Source organism: Danio aesculapii, chromosome 23 (genome assembly GCF_903798145.1).
Source record: "Danio aesculapii chromosome 23, fDanAes4.1, whole genome shotgun sequence".
NCBI lineage: Eukaryota > Metazoa > Chordata > Actinopteri > Cypriniformes > Danionidae > Danio > Danio aesculapii.
The window spans coordinates 43,631,634-43,652,442 of record NC_079457.1 but is presented as its reverse complement, the minus strand read 5'-3'; the positions used below and the strand labels follow the sequence as shown (position 1 = coordinate 43,652,442).

The following is a 20,809-nucleotide window of genomic DNA, read 5'->3' as shown; positions in this document are numbered from 1 at the left end:
ATCAGTTATTAGAAATGAGTTTAAGTGCTAAGTGCTTCCGGATTTAGCACTGGTCAGGTATTAGGCCAGGATCCTATTGAGTAGATGAGGACAATATTGTCCAGAGTTGCAAAACATGCAGCTGGAGCGTTTATTTAGAGAAGGAAACCTTGGATTCTGGAAGGTTTGGAGTCTGATGCCATGCCAGTGGGCACCTTAATATTAAAACATCAACAAAAAAACATGACAAAAACCACAACATAAATGCTAAATTGATTTGATGTCAATTGACTACCTTGTTGTTAAAACGACATTAAATTGTCATTTAACATTGGCGTAAACAAATACGCATCAAAAATTGATTACAGGACAGTCAAATTTATAATTTGTAATTTAAGTTTCAGATGAATAAAACTTTTCAGAGCTATTAAAACTATTATGTTGAGAAATGTGTTATAAAAATCTTCTCTGTTAAACAGAAATTGGGGAAAAAAATAAACAGGAGGTGGGGTGATAATTCTGACTTCAACTGTACAGTATATATAATATCATAATATTTATTTTTTATAATATTTATATATGGAATTTATTAGTATACATCTCTGTAAAAATTTATTAGTTTGATCTACAAAAACACTTTACTTGAATTCAAAAGATTGTCATGAAACCTTTATAACCACAACAGGACACATCATGAATTTGAATGAGACTTCATGCATGCTTATAACAAATTTCCTTCGCTCAGATATGTCATTTTAAACGCAAAGGTGACGTTACTTGAGATGCCTTTGGTATGAAAAATTGACATAAGCAAAAACATAATAACCTGTATTTTACCAACATTACTGTATTTTCTACATTACCAAGACAATAAAACCTGTCATAAATCTGACATAATTATGATTGTCATAAGCCTGTTTCATGAATTTTATAAAAGTGCCATTTACATTTTTCTTGACCTCAACTTCAGTGGTACTAACTGAATTTCTCATTAAAATGTTAATGTTGATTAAACATTAATGACGCTGTTTGGGGGAGGCACGGTAGCTCAGTGGTTAGCACTGCCGCCTCATTGCAAGAAAGTTGCTGGTTCGAATCCCGGCTGGGCGACTTTGCATGTTTTGCCGGTTTTGGTGTGGATTTCCTCCGGGTGATTTCCAGGTGAATTGAATAAACTAAATTGCCTGTAGTGTATGAGTGAGTGTGTGCATGTGAGAGTGTATGGGTGTTTCCCAGTACTGGGATGCGGCTGGAAGGGCATCCACTGCTTAAACATATGCTGGAATAGTTGGCGGTTCATTCTGCATATCGAACCCTGATATACCCTGTATAAGGGACTAAGCTGAAGGAAAATGAATGAAAGAATGACAATGTTTAGAAAACTATTTGACAAATTAATTTTGTTCCACTGAAAAGTGATGAGAAAAACATTCATTACAAATGTAAAACTCTACACAATATCATGTTTATGACAAATTTAAGTTATTTTGTTTTTGTAATGTCGAGTTGTGACAAAAAACAAAGTCAGGTTAAGATGTATTTAAGCAAGTTGTCATAAAGACATCTCAAACAATGCAACCTCTGCATTACAAAATGACATAACTGAGCTAATGATGAAAAGCGTAAAGTGTCATGTCATGATTATAAAGGTGTCATGAAAGTTTTATAAACACCCCTTCAAGTAAAGTGTTACCAAATAAAAGCAAGTCAATTTAACAGTACGACAGGTTTACTCAATTTTTTTTTACCTAAAGTCAACAACAAAGGCAACTAATTGCTTTTTACAGTGTACTAATAACAATCCGTTCATGTGTCTAAATGAATATGTGTGACCCTTTGCACTGGTGGACATACTTTTACTCGATCAATCTCATCAGACAATACCTACTCTCAATGGTGAGACAATGCATTTATTTATAAAACAGCCCCCATATATCTCTCTCATTTAGCAACAGCAGGCAAAAAGTCAGCTTACATTTGTAGACAAACGTGCTCAATTACATAAAGTAAAACAGCATGAGATGACGGCACGCTTCCAAAAGGAAAGGATTGACTAGCACTTAAAAGTGGAAAGTCAGAGGAAAACGTCTCTCTCTTAGCCGTAACACCTGCACTCTGTGATGAAAGAGGAGTAAAATGAACAACCGTTGCCACTCGGTACTGACATATTTCTGCTCTTTTTTTTTGAGATACTTTATCAAAGCCAGGGATGTCTCTTTGATGTTACGGAAGTAAAAAAAGGCCAACAGGAAAGACATTTGATTGCTTTCAAACATCTACTCTGAATGTCAGCCGCCTTCTCGTAGCCTCAGGTCATTCGGAGATTAATGAAAGCAAGTAGCTAAAGTCCACTGAGTTAATGGAGAAAATATACAGCATGTGTATCATTTCCGCTGCAGGAAGAGAGAAGAGTCTCTCTGGACCTTGAATGGGTTTTGCTGACCTGAGATGAGGTTAGATATAGTGTATAACCAGCAGCCTGTAATCTGAGTGCTGTATTGTTTGCTAAGTGCTTCCGGATTTAGCGCTGGTCAGGTATTAGGCCAGGATACTATTGAGAAGAGGAGGACAATATTGTACAGAGTTGCAAAACATACAGCTGGAGCATTTATTTAGAGAAGGTTTAAAGTCTGACATCGTACTAATCGATTACGATGTCAATTGACTAATTTGTCCAAATTACATCAAATTAACATATAACATTGGTGTCAAAAAAACACGCCAAACACCGATTACAGGACAGTACTGTAATCGAAATTTGACTTGTTTTTTGATGTAAATGATAGATGTCAGTTTGATGTTGTTTTGACATCAAGGTAGTTTACATGCAATGTAGGGATACAAAATCAAGTGTAAATTTGTCATTGGTAATTAAAGCTTTCAGATGAATAAAACTCCCTGTATTATAATCATTTTGGGGCTGTTATTTTGGTGGGCAATTTTGGTGGATGACAAATGGACATCAAGGTTTTACATCAAATCTTTTTGCATTTTTGACATGGTTTTGTGCCTGCTGGGATAAAATGAAACCTAAAATCAATCTTAAAGGTATAGTTCACTCAAAAATTACAGTTCTGTCATTATTTACAAACTCTCAAGCTGTTTTAAGTCTAAAGTGCATGTCGCAAAAGCATTAAGGGTTTGTCCGAATCCACTTTTGCTATTTTAGGGATGGAAAAATACGGTCTGCGCTGCGATGCATGGTCTAACAGGGTTGTGCTTATTCTCTTAATGAGTTATGGGTGTGTTTTGAGAATAACGTACATTAAACCAATCAGAGTCTCATCACACATTCCCTTTAAGCGTCAGTTGCGTCACACCATTGTGCATTTGCTATTTACATGGCGGATTTGTATGTGGAAAACCTGAATGCCTCACTGGCGAGAAAACAGTTAAACAGGCCATCTGCAATGTGTGGATAAAGAACAAGCCTCCTCCATTCTGCCTCCTTACTTTCTCTTTACTTTTACTCCTTTACTTTTATGGATAAGGAAATGGTGGAAACTTACTTCACTGGAGTCATCCATTAGTCTACATATTTAATTTTGTTTGTTAATCGCAAAGATTTGTTTCAAAACTATTTCTAAATTCAGTTCTAATTTCCAGCAAACAAACAAATGAACAATAATAACGAAGTGTGGTCAATAAACTGAGTTATATCCAAACACACATCCTATTTTTATGCCCCATATAGTGACGCATACGTCTCCAAAACTCAACAGGTGGACAAATCTAAACTTCTTTTTTTTAACTAATATAAATTTGCATTATAAATAATACTGCTAATAATGATAACTTTATACAAATGCAAATAATAACCCCCCCGGACATGAAGAAGACATGGATGTAGTGTTTTTTTATATCTATGTGGTCAATAATAATTTTTGTAATATTTTAATCCTTTAAAATTTTAATTTTAATTTTGTAAATATTTTTAATCCTTTTTTATACATATGTAAAGATACATGTGTATTTCTGTACATCCTGTGTGTATTAAGGGTTTAAACCTGCAAAGGCACAAAACTAAAGCACTCTGCACTGGACTTTAGACCAGCTTTTACTTGTCAACACGCCTCCTTTTTAGACTGGAACACCCATGAGTCCACAAAGTGGCGCAAATGAATTTGCTATTTAAACTTTTTGTTTTGAGTAAACAATTCTCAATTTTAATGAAAATGTAGGTTCTTTAGATATTTATCATGTGTAACAGTGAAACTACAGTGTACTTTAGCCTTACTTACTGTATTTTATTTATTATTACACTGCATGAAATCCAGCTTTAATTCTTTTCAGTTTTTGTTATCATAATTTGCATTTTAGCTTAAAATTGATTAAGTTAGGGGGCATTTACATGTTACAGTTAAAATTTTTTCATATAGTGCTAATCTAATCCGATGAGTATATTGTACTTCACTTCAGTTAAAATAAGCTTCAACTGAAATAATTTTCAATTGTTACAGTTGTATAACTGATTGTTAATCACAAGAAAACACAAAAGATGCACATCTAAAATGTACATGATCTCTTCTGGGAAAGCAAAACATTGATGACTCATCCTGCACTATTCAGCTATTCATCCAATCAGATACTCTCTATACTAAAAATGCCCCTGACCCAACACCACATGCATAGCACCTAGCAATTATCACGACTGTGACCAAATTAAGGTATCTGGCTTTGAAGAAAAGAGAATTTCTTTAATATGCCCACCCGGTCCAGACTTAGAAAATACATCAATGAAAACTATGCCAGTCAGGCAATTTGATTCCATCTTTAAGCTAATGCTGCTATATGCACGTAATGACAGTGACCTAGATTGCTCATACGCTCCAAAAAGAGAGAAATGTGAGAATGTGAGAGATAGGCGAAAGCCCGAGTAAAAGAGACAGGGAGATAAAGATGCCTTATCAACAGATAAAAGTGTCTTGATTCACACTCAGTAGGCAGCACCATTCCTCTAATGCAGCATCATTGCAGAATATTGAAGCATTCCTGCTGGATTGCTCACAGATTACTTTGTGACGCTAAGCAAGGTGCCTTCATTAAAGCAAACCAATCTAAATCCTTTCATGCTAATGTATGCCACGTCCAAGAGCACAATCCACACGTAATGACCACTAAACAAACACTCGCTGCACCGCTGCCGCAAAATTTACATCCTTTTCATATTCAGATCGCCTATTGAAAGATCATCCTGAATTCAAACTCACCAGAACTTCTTCGGCCTCCTGATTCGAAAGGGAGAGCAAGGCATTGTGGATCTGCCAGACTAATTGAGATCCGTCTTACTTACAGAAGGCTTCAGACAGCCACTTGGCAAGGGCCTACAGACACGATTAAGGCCTAATTCTGGATCACAGTGTAGGTCCTGTTTTCTCTGACAAGCTAATGAGTCTTCAATCCTGAAGTATCTTCTTCCTCTCAGACTCAAAGCATCCAAATAAGAATCATACACTCATATCTTGCATCTCTTTTCGATTAATTATCACCATATCCTTAATTTAATCTAATAATCCAATAATTTTTCTAGACTTATGAGTTCAGTTGTTGAAAGAGAACATGTTTTGAATCTTGTCTGCACAAGGTCAGAAAAATATAAACAAACTGTAACTCCAGCAATGCAGTGACTGTCCGAGTCCCATCATAAAGACGTGGCCAAAGTGTGATGCTAAATGCTGCAATCGCCATCAAAACTCTGTTCCATAAATCTGAAAATCTATCCTTGATTGCTCTGTGCCTTGCGGTGAAGAAGGATGGACGTAGTCGGTCTCTGTTCCAGCAGGCAGTTTGCTGAAGAGGCATAGACTGATGCAGGCCGGTCCTAAGGTTACACATTGAGGGACGGATGCCGTCGGAGCTGGGAATCTGGATTATCCTGTGGGTTGGTTAGGACTGACCTTCAGGCTGCCGTCCATCTGTGCCTGGCATCCCGAGCAGGCCTTTACAACACACACACACAGACTCAGTCTCACAGACAGGGGCGTGAGTGTGTCGCAAGTGCACCTCAGCCTCTCTGTCCTGCCAGCACTGCAGAGCTGTCTGCCGTCGCTGTGGCAACAAGGCAGCAGGTCTGCGGCGTGTCCTCTGTGATCCGGACTGCTCTCATCCCAAAACCACTGCCCAGATCCAAAACATTTCATCTGCCTGTCCAAACTCTGTACTGCTTTGTGACACTCCATGCACCAACAAAGTCAAACAAACCCACTCTTTCAGTCAGTCAGTCAGTCAGTCAGTCTGTCTGTCTGTCTGTCTGTCTGTCTGTCTGTCTGTCTGTCTGTCTGTCTGTCTGTCTGTCTGTCTGTCTGTCTGTCTTTCTATCTATCTATCTATCTATCTATCTATCTATCTATCTATCTATCTATCTATCTATCTATCTATCTATCTATCTATCTATCTATCTATCTATCTATCTATCTATCTATCTATCTATCTATCTATCTATCTATCTATCTTCTGCCTGTGTCAGTCCATCAAGTTTTCTATCCATCACTCTATCTCATATTCTACATCTCTCATCTGTAATCCATAAAATATAGTTATTCTATATACACTTTTTCTCAGTGACATTGGTGCATTTCTCACAACACTATTTACATTTGCACAACAGTTAATGCATTTCTCAAAACAATTGGTACAAACTGCAAAACCTAGTTGATAAGCTGCAAAAGCGTGTCACTTGCTCAAAATGGATAGCTCATTCCTCAAAAGCAGGTATTCAAGTCAATGAAAGTGTCAGTGTCATCAAGAAGAAAAGTCCTGACACCATTGTTTATAAACAAGACAGTCAAATGGCTTTGTCATGTTTTCATTATGACAAATTAGTCTGTAAATTTTTCTCAATGCAAAAAAAGGTTTTGGTGACACTTTCTCGAAAATGCTCAAGACAGCACTAGATACTATTTGTACAGTCGTTTGAAAACTACAGTAAAGTTAGAAATCACTGCATTTAGTGAGGTATCTGAGTACAAGACACTGAATATATATATATATATATATATATATTTTTTTTTTTTATAACTAGTTCAACATTTTTGTATGTAATGACCCAAGTAATGAAATGAGGACTATTAGTTTTATATGGAATGACTATTCACCATTGACAAGTTAACAAGTTATTTTTGACTGACATGATATAATCAAAAGATATAGTTATAAAACAGCAGAGATTGTAACAGCAGTTGTATGAAATCAATTGATGTACAGTATGTCCAAAAGCATTTGCAATTTGTTGGAAGCAATGAGAAACTGCTACTATGATGTGCACAAATGACTAATTGTTTTGAGAAATGCATTAACTGTTGTGCAAATGTAAATAGTGTTGTGAGAAATGCACCAAAGTGACTGAGAAAAATGGTAATATATTACTATATACTGTATTATTATACTATATACTATACTATATTATTAATGGTCCTGTAATTTTTTGCTATGCTGTTTAACTGAGAGATAAAAAAAAAAAAAAAAAATATATATATATATATATATATATATATATATATATATATATATATATATATATATATATATATATATATATATATATATATATTTTAAACATACTGTATTAGTTTTGATATCTAATTTCAAATTTGGACATACAAACACCACACAGAAATGCCGACTTAATCAGCGAACTTTTTGCTGTGAGACGACAGCGCTACCCACTGCGCCACTACGCCACCCCTAATTTAGGACTTTCAAAAGAATTATTTACATGTTGCAAATAAAAGTTATTTAAATGATTTTTTTTTTTATTAATTCCTTTATTTATTATACCAATACTTTATAATACTGGTTCAAACTCAATAATCAGACCAATTTAAAATGCATCGTAATTTTAACTCTGAATGCTGCAACCCTGCAGCAGTGAACAGGAGAGTTATTTAAATCAGCAGCATAAAATTGCCAATGAGCTAGATATAAGCTACGAAGGAAAACGCAGCTGCAACACTAAAGTGCCTTTGAATGGTTTCCTTCCAAGTCACTTACAGCAGACAGAAAATTGTCTTTCCTCTGTAGCTGTGTCCAGGCTGATACCCTTGAGCAAAACAGCATAAAAGCTTGTGGTTTCTGGAACGGCACTTTCAGGCTGTGGCTAAGTTAAATGAAAAAGACAGTGCTTACCACAAACTCCTGGCTCTGGAAAATGTCTTGTCAACTCTGAAAGGACAAAAATACAATTTTAGTTAAAGACAATATCTTGCACCTGTCTTCTCGTTACATAGAACAGGTGGTCCACAGGCCTTCTCATTACAAAGAAGATGGTCCACATCACCTACGGTGTATCTGGTTTATGTTCAGTTGTAAACCTTTTAAGAGCTATACTAAACATACAGATTTAACAATACAGCATTGTGAAAATGTTACTAAAAATACACACTAGGGCAGGGTGATTTGGCCTAAAATCGAAATCTTGATTAATTGAACGTTTTAACTCTATTACGATTAATGAACGATTATTTGATTAATTTATTTTATATATTTGCCCTCATAGTTCACGGACAAGTTTTGTACAGTAAATATGCCCACATATTACAAAAGATTTCTGAATAAAGGGTGCATTACTTGATTTTAAAATAGTGGAAGGTAACACATCTATCTATGATTATTTAAAAAGTGAAAATAAATAACTTGCACTTCACTTTTGGAAACAAAATAAATCTTTTTTATATTAAAAGTAGAAAATAAGCAGTATCTTTTCTAAATAAAATAACAATTGTATATCCTGGAAAAAAACCTCAAGGCGCAACTTCCAATCAGCACCAATGTAGTGCAAAGTAAGGCTCAAGAATAGGTCCATCGTCCTACTTGACCAGAAATCAGATGTGGCTGCAAAGTGGCCACAGAAGTATAAATCAGCCTTAAAAAAAGACTTAACAGAGTGGGGTCACGTGATTCCACATCACTGAAAAAATGCTGTCTTGCAAACAATTTATGTGTTGAATTTAAACAAACAGTTTTGTAATGTTTAACTTAATTTTCTTGTTTAAATTTAGCCCAAATAAATTGTTTAGAAACATTTAAACTTAAAATTTGTACTGTAAATCCAAGTAATCATCTTTAAAACATTTTTTTCAGTGACGAAAGTAAATCGAAAAAAATCAACCTGGAAAACTTAGATTGATTTTAGGTTTTGAATGTCAATTTTGCTTACGTTTTGATTAATTGAAACATAATAGCCGGCAGCTAGCTCTCTGCAACTCTCACATGGTTGCCCACTGAAGCCAAGCAGGGATGTGCCCGGTCAGTACCTGGATGGGAGATCACATGGGAAAGCTCGGTTGCTGCCGGAAGTGGTGTTAGTGAGGCCAGCAGGGGGCGCCCTACTGTGTGTGGGTCTTAATGCCCCAATATAGTGACGGGGATTCTATACTGTTCAGTGACCGCCGTCTTTCGGATGAGATGTTAAACCGAGGTCCTGACTCTCTGTGGTCGATAAAAACCCCAGGAAGTTCTTCGAAAAAGAGTAGGGGTTTAACCCCGGCATCCTGGCCAAATCTGCCCATTGGCCTCTGTCCATCATGGCCTTCTAACCCTCCCCATTTCATAATTGGCTTAATCACTCTGTCTCCTTTCCACCAATCAGCTGGTGTGTGGGCTGGCGCAAAATGGCTGCCATCACGTCATCCAGGTGGATGCTGCACACTGGTGGTGGATAAGGAGATTCCCCCCCTATGTGTAAAGTGCTTTTAGTGTCGAGAAAAGCGCTATATAAATGTAAGGAATTATTATTATTATTATTATTATTATTATTATTATTATTATTATTATTATTATTATTACTAGTCGCCCAGTCCTAACACACACACACACACACACACACACACACACACACACACATTTCACCTCCTTTTTGTAATACCTGTATCATACATATGTCATTATACAGATTTGTGTCCTGACATGTCACAAAAACACGTACACACACACACACACACACACACGCACACACACGCACACTGTGTATATAACAAACCTAAAAAAAATAGTTAACAACACTGTTCTGCATTGTGAATATGTTGTGAAACGGAAAGAAAGAAAGAAAGAAAGAAGGAAAGAAAGAAAGAAAGAAAGAAAGAAAGAAAGAAAGAATTCTCTATGTAGAAAATCTTTTTTTTTAGATTTCCCATTAGCAATATCCTATTTAGAATTATATTTATAACTAATGTTTTATTCATTTCTGTCCACCATTTCCATGTGCAATAAAATGACATTTATTGATTTCCTTTTTCACATGAATAAATAAATGATGTAAGTGATTTGCTTCTGAAGTGGGCCATTTTTCAACATTTGATACCAACATTAAATGCTGTGAAAATCACATTAAAACAGAGAGCAGTGACAGAAAAAGATATTAATATTTAAATAAATGCATTTTTTGCCTTACACTATCTAACAAATATGCCAGCACAAATCTGTGTGGCTCACCGTGTTCGTGTGGGTTTCCTCCAGGTGCTCCGGTTTCCCACACAATTCCAAAGACATGCTATATAGGTAAATTGGGTAAGCTAAATTGTCCGTAGTGTATGTGTGTGAATGAGGGTGCATGGGTGTTTCCCAGTGATGGGTTGCGGCTGGAAGGGCTTCCGTTGCGTAAAACATATGCTGAATAAATTGGCGGTTCATTGCGCTGTGGTGACCCCTGATAAATAAAGGAACTAAGCCAAAGGAAACTGAATGAATGAATGTAATCGATGTGGGGAAAATGTTGATATAGAAATAATCTTGGCCACCAGCAGATGGAGTTGTGAATCAACACTAGTCAACCTAAGAATTACACTGTAAAACTACATTTCTTACAGATACACAGATGATTACATGCAGTTAGTGTGTGATACTGTACAACAAGCTGAAGAAAACAGTTGTTCAATAAAAATATCTCAAACATCTCAGTTATTACTCCTCTCAGTCGTTCTCTACATGTTTCCCCTGCTGCTGTTTAGTTACTCTCATATTTCCAGAGCGTTTTAAGTTCAGTCAGACAGTCTGCAGCTTTGTGGCAATCCATCTTTCCAGGAACCTGTCTGTCATGGATCAAGCAGCCTACTATCAGGATTCATACTACAGACTAACATCTGTGGTATTCGTGACCTGGAGCCAGAAATAGACGCAGAGATGTTGCTCTTCGTCACTAAAGCACTAACAGAATGTAAATGGACTGAAAGCATCACTGCTGTGTCTGTGTGTATGTGTTTGTATTTTGCTGGCAGCTGGACTTTAAATTCACTATCCCACTTCACCTCCTTATAAGAGGACAATTGGTGTCACGGATGTTGATTTCACTTTGACAGCCTTTCGTTTCAAATAAGACAGCTGGTGTTAAATGTGACACCCCAGAGTCAAGTACATATTTCCACAAAGGTACGGTGCTAAAATAAACTACATTACCAAGTTATTTTTAGTATATCCTCACCTCTTGTCCATACATGTTTGATGTTACTGAGAAAGCCGAGACAATGTTGGGTTTTAAAAGGACGGGGTCATTTTTTCCAAGTATTTTTTTCTTTGTGAATGTGACTTGATAGTCTTTAAACATTGCTTTTACTGCACCAAAACTAGATGCTATACTAACTGCAAAAACTCTTTTTATTTATATTGTAGGGATAAAAAGACAGCAAATAATTTTTAATTGATTTACTGCAGCTTTATATTATCATTTTAATTAAACATCATTCACTTAATTCTATTAAAGTTGTATACTTAATTCTAATTCCAAACTATTAAGCACATCTCTGGTTTGCGTTAGTTATTATTTTTTCTGACTTTGATGAACTGAATAAAAGAAATGTATTTGACTAAAGTTAAAGTATTTAAAGTATTTTTATTTTATGTTTATTGTGAACACTTAATTTAGTACAACTATACATAGGCGGAGCGTGTGTAAGGCTCTGGGAAGGCTTAGCCTCCCCCTGGCCAGAGACCACGGAGATAGCAGTAAAGAAAAAAAATTGCATTGAAAACATGTAACAGGTGTAAGGCGTAATATGAATGTAATTTAATGTTGATGATTAACACAACACTTTAGCTATTGTAAGTTTGTCAATCAAATTTAAAGTCCCCCTAATTTAAAGTCCTCATTTCCTTCAGAAATCGCTCTTATTAAGATTAATAAAGTTATTATTGGTAATAGTAATAAAAGCAACAAGTAGTAATCATTTCATTTGAAACTGCATACAGTAAGTAATTAATTAATATTTAATAAATAAGTATTTAACAATTTTTTATATTTAATAAATGCCGCCTTGATGAACACAATAATTTTAATTAGATTTTTAAATAAAAGTAATAATAATAAAAAATAAATAGACTGACCCCAAACTTTTGACCGGTACTGTACATCAGTGGGAAAGTTTAATAAAATAATTGAATGTGCATGTTGAATATAATAGACGTTTGTTGATGGGTGGTGCTTTTGTTAAAACCTCTTCTTGGTCGGTCGCAAATCTTTTTAAATGCATTAAAGGGCAGCGCATATATTAGCCTTACCCTGGACTTTGTGCACCCTCCGCCTATGCAACTATACAATATTTCAAGGTACATTTGAATCTCAGCATGTGACCTTATGTGACATACAATTTACATATATTATTGTTAGGTGTACTAACTATACATAGTACTCAAATTTTATTAAATTATAAAAAGAAAAGTAGCATAAAAACTGAAAAAGATTAGACAAAGCTACAAGCCAAATATCTCTCAATCAAATTCTAAGTACATGTTTAGAACAAATATACTTTCACTTTTTTCTATAAGTTTAGTATAGGTTTACTTAAAGTTATGATTCAGCCATGCATGAAAATACAGTTTAAAGGAGGTTTACTAGGAGTTCATTTAATACATTTACTTATTCTATTGTACAGGGTGTCACAAATCTGTACTTGATTACACTCGTGATTTACCATTCAAAACGTATAATAGCCAGTCACAAGATAGTAGTTGCAGATTTCATGATGCCAGACGCTCTAAAAACAGCAGTGTTTTGTTAACGAGAAAGAGTCTCGCACCAATAATGTCTCACAGCTTCAATTCATTCACAGCTTCACTCTGACTCATAGCTTGTTTTATTTTTTGTCTGGTATTATTTGTGTATTACAAAGAGAGACAAAAGACAGCTTTCTTAATCCAAATCATTTGCAAAGTCTTATAAAAGATCCATCACTCAGTTAAAGAAAAGCTTTGTTTCACAGATTCATTATTAGAACAAAAGTGAAGGCTGATAACAGTTCAGTGGGTTCAGTAATTAACCCACTGAAACACAATTTTTTTCCACTATATGTAGGTGACCCAAAGTACAGCAAAAGACCTTGACTCAAATCTGTTGCCTTTAGGCACCAAGCCTAAGGTATGCAGTATGCACCTTCAGTTCACACTTCATTAAAGCTAGTTAATCTATCATATTTTTTCTTTACTGTTGGTCTACATCAAAGTTGAGCCTATATGAAAAATCTGCAATATGGACAACTTTACTCTGCATTTACAGTCTAGATTAAAATGAGAAAATAATGTCCTAAATTTTAGAGTTCACCGCTTAGTCCTATTTGAAATCTTCCTAACAGGAGTAAAACTGCATATTAAATGGGTTACGGTAATATATATTCTGAATATAAACACAATTTAAAATCCTAAATGAGATATTTGAAAAGAACACTAATCAAATTTAAAGAACAATTTCAGATTCCACTCAATTATTGGTGTTAATCATGGCCTACAGCTAGTCATTTCATTATTATTTGACAGACCATACTTAACTGTGAAATATAACTCTATCTAGTTTTCACTGACTTTGCAGAATAGTAAGCTGCACTAAAGAGAGAGAAGCAGGAGCTGGGCCTGTTATGCAGTACATACTATGCACTATATACCATACTACTATACGTATGCAAGTTTATGCAAAAGTTTATCAAAAGATGGTATTCATAACCCAATCAGTAAGCAATTTACATGAAGGTCCTTATCACACAGGAAAACAGATTAAACTGTTCCTTAAAGCTAAAACACTGAAATTCCGAAATGGCCAGCCTAGAGTCCTGGTCTAAACCTGATTGAAAATCCATATTGATGTAGTTATGGCTAGGAAATCCAGTACAATCAGTAAACTGTGGAAAAGATTGAATGAGAGACTAGTGGAGTACTGTGAGAGACTAGAAATGCCCTGTGAGAGACTAGTGAAGTACTGAGAGACTTGTGGATGTCTGTGAGAAAGTAGTGAAGAAGTGAGAGCCTAGTGATATACCGTGAGAGACTAGTTATGTCCTGTGAGTATTATGTCGGTAATTGGTTTATATATTGAACGATAGCGATATAGATTTCGATATAAGTTGTTAACGCTTCCAGATTTAAAAGAGTATGTCAACAATGACTAAAGCAACAATAATTAGAGAGTCCATAATATGGCATAACATATTTTCGGCAGATACATTTTCAGTGGACGAAATTAATATTTACGCTTTTAGATTCCCATTGTTGCACATTTCTGCAGTGTGATTGGCACTTAAATCAATATAGAGTAAAAAGACCATAGCTTATTATTGTTATTGATTTAAAGTTTATCGTGATTTAATATAATATTGTTTATCGGTCCAGCCCTACCTGTGAGTCATTCAAAGCAAGGGCCTGTTCACATTGTACTCATTTTTGACTGCTGTTGACTACTGCGTTCAGAATATGCACGCATATTTATTTGTAAAAGTATCATATTGTATAATCAGAAATAAATATTGACAAATTACTAACTGAAAACCTACAGTCAAGTATGAGAACCAAAACATGACTCTAATTTCAGTTTTTATGTCTTCCTTACTGGGTGTATTAAGTTATTTCAAGCGCACACAAGTATTCTCCACTGCCCTTGAGCAACTAATGAACCCACTAAGTGTTCTATTGATTTTATTATCTTGCTGCTAGCTTTTTATTTTTGCTTTTATCCACAAACCTCAAACAAATCCAAACAATCTGTCAGACAAAGGACACAGACGTCCTATGTTGTAGATTACCAAACATAATTACTGTCAGTCCTGACGTTGGTGCTGCAGGGACTCGTAGTCTCTCCAGTTTAATTAGCTTCGCCTCATATCCGCAAATAAACAGTAAAAGCCCCAGTTGCTCAAACAAATAAACGGCACATCACTCAAACGGCCACAAGAGATTCAAACTACTGAATCCTGCAGGGAAACATTGGTGCCATCAACCTGGTTGTAAACAATGGCATGACAGATCCATACATTTGACTGTGTGCAATATTCATTGTAAACATCAAATCAAGGCTGACAATAAAGGGATGATGATATATCAGAATGGCCCACAGGAGAATCATAAAAATTGATAGTTTTCATCCTTGGACTTACATTCACCTCCTCTGTTATTCCTCACGAAGGAGAAATTGAAGCTAGGTGTGGTAAAACTCAAAAGCACAGCCTCGACTGAACAAAATTAGCCACAGGAGATTACGGTTTACCAGCATGAGTGATAGACTTAAGTAATTAGTTGTCTAAAATTAACTGAGGTGTATTAAAGGCACTCTAAGCCAAATATTTGCCTGAATGTGTTAATGATAATTTGACAGTGTAGTCAATTAAATTAGTGCACATATTCTAAATGAGTTATCTGTGTATATTATTTAATTAAAATGTGAGCAGCAGTTTGTACTGAATTTAATAAATGTATGTTATTCATTATTGCAGGTTATGGAGGTCAATAAGATTGCTTTTGAACTGCATGCACACAAAGAACAGCAAAAAACATCCATTCTGGACAGAACAGGAGTAACAGGCCCTGTGATTTCCATGATGCTGAAAAATGCATGTCAAGTCATAATTTTTTTAAATTTAATTTATTGAAGCAGAATGCTAAATAATTTAGCTAATTTTGTATAAATAACACGTATAGGAATCTGATATATGGCAATGATATTCATATTTGGATTTCACATATATAAAATATAGGTCATATGCAACATATATTTCAAAATATTGCAAAAATGTCTGTTTACATATATATTTTTTCAACTGGTGGAATAACAAATATGTACACAAATATATTAGCTATAAATGTGTTTATAAATGGACATATTTTATATATGATAATATCCAGGACTTGACATTAACACCCGCCAACCCACCAAATGCGGGTAGATTTGAGCTATGGCTATCCACTTTGGCTGGTTGAAATACATTTTTAAATTGTCAGTGCTGGCTCGTAAATAAAGATTAGAACTTTAGTTTAAGACCGTTTGTCAATATGCTGGCAAATGTGATCTTAGAATCGAGAAGCAGCATAACTGACACTGTGCGAGCAAAAGAATGCAGGTGAATAACGAATAAGAGGATTAGGCGCACGGTGAGACTAAGGTGCTCCTCGCTCACTGACAAGAACTCAGCTGATATGATGTACGTGAGTGTTTTAAAAGCTTGCACGCTCTTGTTTTCTTGTGCGAAGTGACCGTGCCTGGAAGCGCAACTCGTGCGATTGGTTCTCTTTGAAATAGACTGGAACAAATTCGATGCTCGTGCACCCACAGTATTGCTACTTTCGAGAGCTTGAGATTCTTTGTAAGCAGTAGCAGTTGCCGCTTTCGCTTTAACCATTCTTTGAACAGATTATTAATGGGTCTAAGTTAACCATGTGCACATGGAATGTTTTTCACTGGCTTTTTTTTGCTTATAGTTATTTTTGGTAATGGTTTAATTATCACCCTTTACAATAACATAGCTTTAATATGAGATTAACTTTCCATGAGATTTAATATGAGATTTAATATGAGATTTACTTTATGTTTAGTTAACTGGTGATCTGGGACCTTTAGCCAGTAAAGACTACTGTGCATTTTAGATACATGACAATAATTTTTTAAATGTCTATTGTTTTTTTAAAGAACATTTTTATTGAATAAAAAGTGCATATATACAGCTATATTTAGCTTGTTTAAAATTTGTGGCAAGGAAATAATTAGTTTGGTGTGGAATTCATGTGAAAATTCATGTGAAATAACACTAATAACACTAATAACACTAATAACACTATGAAACCATAACCCATTTGCTCATGCACATTGAGCAAGATCATACACAACACACACAAAAAAAGTAAAATGAATGAGGAGGCATGTGGACAAAATCTAAGTCATTTTAGCATACCAAAGTCAAATGTTTGCACATAAATATATATTTTCCCAACAACAAAATTGTGGAAACTGAAAATGGCAACTGGCTACTAACATTGGAAGATAAAAAGAAGAAAAGAAAATAAATAATAAAAAATGTATATTTTGTTTAATTGTTGCAAAAAATGTTAAATGATATGTATGACAGTACAAAATGACAGTAACAGTAACTTCAACTTCAACTTCAAAGAATAACTAAAATTGTATATAACCATCAAAACGAAGTCCATAAAAACAAGATAAAGTTCATGAAAATACAACTAAATTTGTGGGGGACAAAAACAAAAACATAGCATTACAATTTCATAGGGCCCTAGAGTAAGAATGTATTATTCATCATTTATATTCAGAGCATAAACCAGAGGGTTTTCGGAGCTTGATGGAGAGCCTGCAGCCTTTACTGTCAGTATCCTCTGATTTAATGTGATAATGTACTATTGCTGCCCTCAAACCTCTGCAGGCACATACAATATGAAACGCACAGGTTGTGTTAGCTCAGATTTATCACTCTGCAATAAAACAGGTACAGTCTGAGATACAGAGGAGACTGTCAATATTTGAGACTAGAGAGGATGCTTTATTGAAAACGACTTTGTGAATCAGATGTCAAAGCTGACTTGGCTCTAACACAAGCCTGTCTAAGCATCTGATCCCTCTGGTAGGGCGTCATAAATCATGTCTCATGCAGAGCACAACAATCCTGCTGGATGTCATTTATAATTTAGAAAAGTACATTCACGAGCATTCTCCGCTTATGCTTCAATTCATTTCTAAAGAAATGAGAATCTTCAAAAAAATAATCAATACATGAAAATATAATGAGTATTATTTCCCCCATCCGTGGCCCAAGATGGTGGCAGATTTATCATCACAATCCTACTGAAGACAAGAGAGAAGAGATGGCTTATCAAATAGATAAACAAATAAACTACTTAACTACTAATAAATGAATAATATAAATTGATTGTTTAAATTATTAATTTAATTAATCTAAAACTAACCAACTGACTAAATTAATTAATACAAATAAATTCTGAGTGACTGGAAAAAAGTAAAGTCACTTTGGTTTTGCAGAATATATGGATGGAAAGGAAAAATAAAAAAATTTAAACCAACTAAATAAGTAAATAAAAAATCTGTCTAACTGGAAAAGGCAGATAGCTTTGATCATGTTTGAGAATGGTTGAATAATTAAATTAAACTAAGGCCACGTTTAAAATACATCACATGGTTTAAGTGACTCACACTGAATCACAAATTGCATATTCTGATATTCAAGCCTAAACTCACACTGCAGGGTTCCACACAATTGATTTGTGTAAGGACAACATGAAGGAATTCAGTTCACTTATTAGTTTTTTTACAAATTTAAGCTGATTGAACATAAACCAATTAAGTTGTCCCAAAAAAACTCAAGAAATGTAACCGTTTTGTCAGTTTAGTGGCTAATTTGTGCGAATTCATAAGAATTGGAGGGTGAGCAAATCATTCTAAACTGTACGAATGAGATTTTACAGATACACACAAATTAGCCAGTAAATAAATAAAAGTCAGGAATCGGTCTCATTCATATGTGGAAATAAACTGATATGAATCAGACATGTGCATTTGCATCTACCTTGTACAAAATAAGATAGTCCAGTCAAATTTAGCTGTATGTCATTGAGAAAGTGACCGTGTCAACATCACCCACAATCGCTGCTCGTTTCAGTGGCGTAGTGAAGAATGAAGGCTTTTTTCTGCATTATAAGACCAATGTTTCTCTGACATTTAAAGATCTGGCAGAAAACAAATAGCTTCCATTGAAATCATGCCTTTTTATTTTAATCGGACAACCTAAGCATTTCTAGATCAGTTGTTTCTTGATCAGAGTTGTGCAAAGTGTAAATGCAGATATCAGTCCCTTTAATAGAATTTGTAAGCTGGTCATCAGAAAAATGTATGTTGTCAACAAATCAGAACGGAAACAGGTATCACATCCTCCAGTGTAACTGTGCCCTTACTATCTAGAATCAGAATCAGAATCAGAATCAGTTTTATTGCCAAGTGTGCTTCACACACACAAGGAATTTGTTTTGGCTACAGAAGCTTCCAGTGTACATAAAGTGACAAGTGACAACACAAAATAATAACAAAACCAAAAAAAATAAAATAAAATAATAATAAAAAAATGATGAACATTAAACAGATGCGGTTAGTGAAGAAACCTGGATGTTGAGTTGTATGTACAGATTGTTATAAATATACAGGTTATGAGGTGCTGTGTACAAGTGCGAATGTAGAGAGTATTGCATTGTATATTGATATAAGGTGCTGTGTACAAGTGCGTATGAGAAAGTATTGCACATATTTATTGCACAGTAGGGGAATATTTAACTGTTCATAAGGTAGACAGCCTGAGGAAAGAAACTTTTCCTGTGTCTGGCTGTTTTTGTGCTTGGTGCTCTGAAGCGCCGACCAGACGGTAACAGTTCAAACAGGTAGTGTGCTGGGTGTGAGGCGTCCAGAGTGATTTTGCGAGCCCTTTTACTCACTCTGGAAGAGGAAGTAAAAGAATCTAACTAACTAACTAACTAACTATTTCATCAGAGTGATCTCGTTAATATGAAAACACACTTATATGATCAGATGAATTTAGCGCCTTTCACACTTTCACACTGATGTTTTTGTGTTATTTTGGTCATACCCACTTGAGTTATTGCGTGACCCTGAACTCTTCTGTGGGTCACGGATCAGTGTCCTTGTGAACAGAAACAAAATGCTTGATGAACATTTAACCACTTACAACCTGACTAAATAAACAAAAACTTTAGCAAACTAAACTCGAGACAGGTTCTGAATTTGACTGAATTTAGTCAACTCAGTTACTTTTATAACAACAGGGGATTTAAATCTGAAAACAATTCTTTAAATTATTAAAATGCTAAAACAAAACATTGTTCTTTTAAAAATTGTTCACTGAAAGATTCTTTAAGGAGCCAGAAATGGTTCTGAAGTGCCTTCGCTTTGTATATCATACATACACTAGAGTGTGTGTGTGTGTGTGTGTGTATATATATATATATATATATATATATATATATGATTTGTTGTAATGCCTTTGAAATCTGTGATTTAAGCATTAGTTCACATTACTAAAAATGGCAATATTGTGAAATACTATGACCATTAAAAACATTACTTTCTATTAGTATATATTTTAAAATATAAACTTATAATATAAATTTATTCCTGTTAAGCACAGATGAATTTTCAAGAACGGTTACTGCAGTATTGCATTATATGATCCTTTAGAAATTAGAGACTTAAAGCTTAAGAAACATTTCACATGTTAAAAATATACTTCAGTTTTTATTGGAAGCATTTTTTTAGGATTATCAAATTCAATTTTTTAAAAGAAGGGCATTTATATGAAATACAAATGATTTTTAATAGCATAATGCAATAGATAATTTGTAAAATTTATAAATATATTATCAATTTGATGTAATTTTTAATCAGTTTCATGCAACCTACTACTGTAAATACAAGTAAATAAGTAAGTAAGGAAGGAAATATCTAAGTAAGTAAGTAAGTAAGTAAGCAAGCAAGTAAGTAAGAAAATAAGAAAGGAAATAAGTAAGCAAATAAGGAAATAAGTAAGTAAGAAAATAAGTCAGGAATTAAGTAAGG

General features: G+C 34.6%; 1 protein-coding gene across 3 annotated transcripts in view; it reads right to left on the bottom strand.

Annotated features, from left to right (window-relative positions):
- The window catches only part of rap1gapa (RAP1 GTPase activating protein a), a 137,488-nt gene that overhangs the window by 103,126 nt on the left and 13,553 nt on the right, over window positions 1-20,809 (bottom strand). For all 3 annotated transcript variants that reach the window (XM_056448673.1, XM_056448675.1, XM_056448674.1), the window contains exon 2: window positions 8,104-8,139. In XM_056448673.1, coding sequence (XP_056304648.1) covers window positions 8,104-8,139 — 36 coding nt within the window. The remainder of the gene's footprint in view (window positions 1-8,103; window positions 8,140-20,809) is intronic.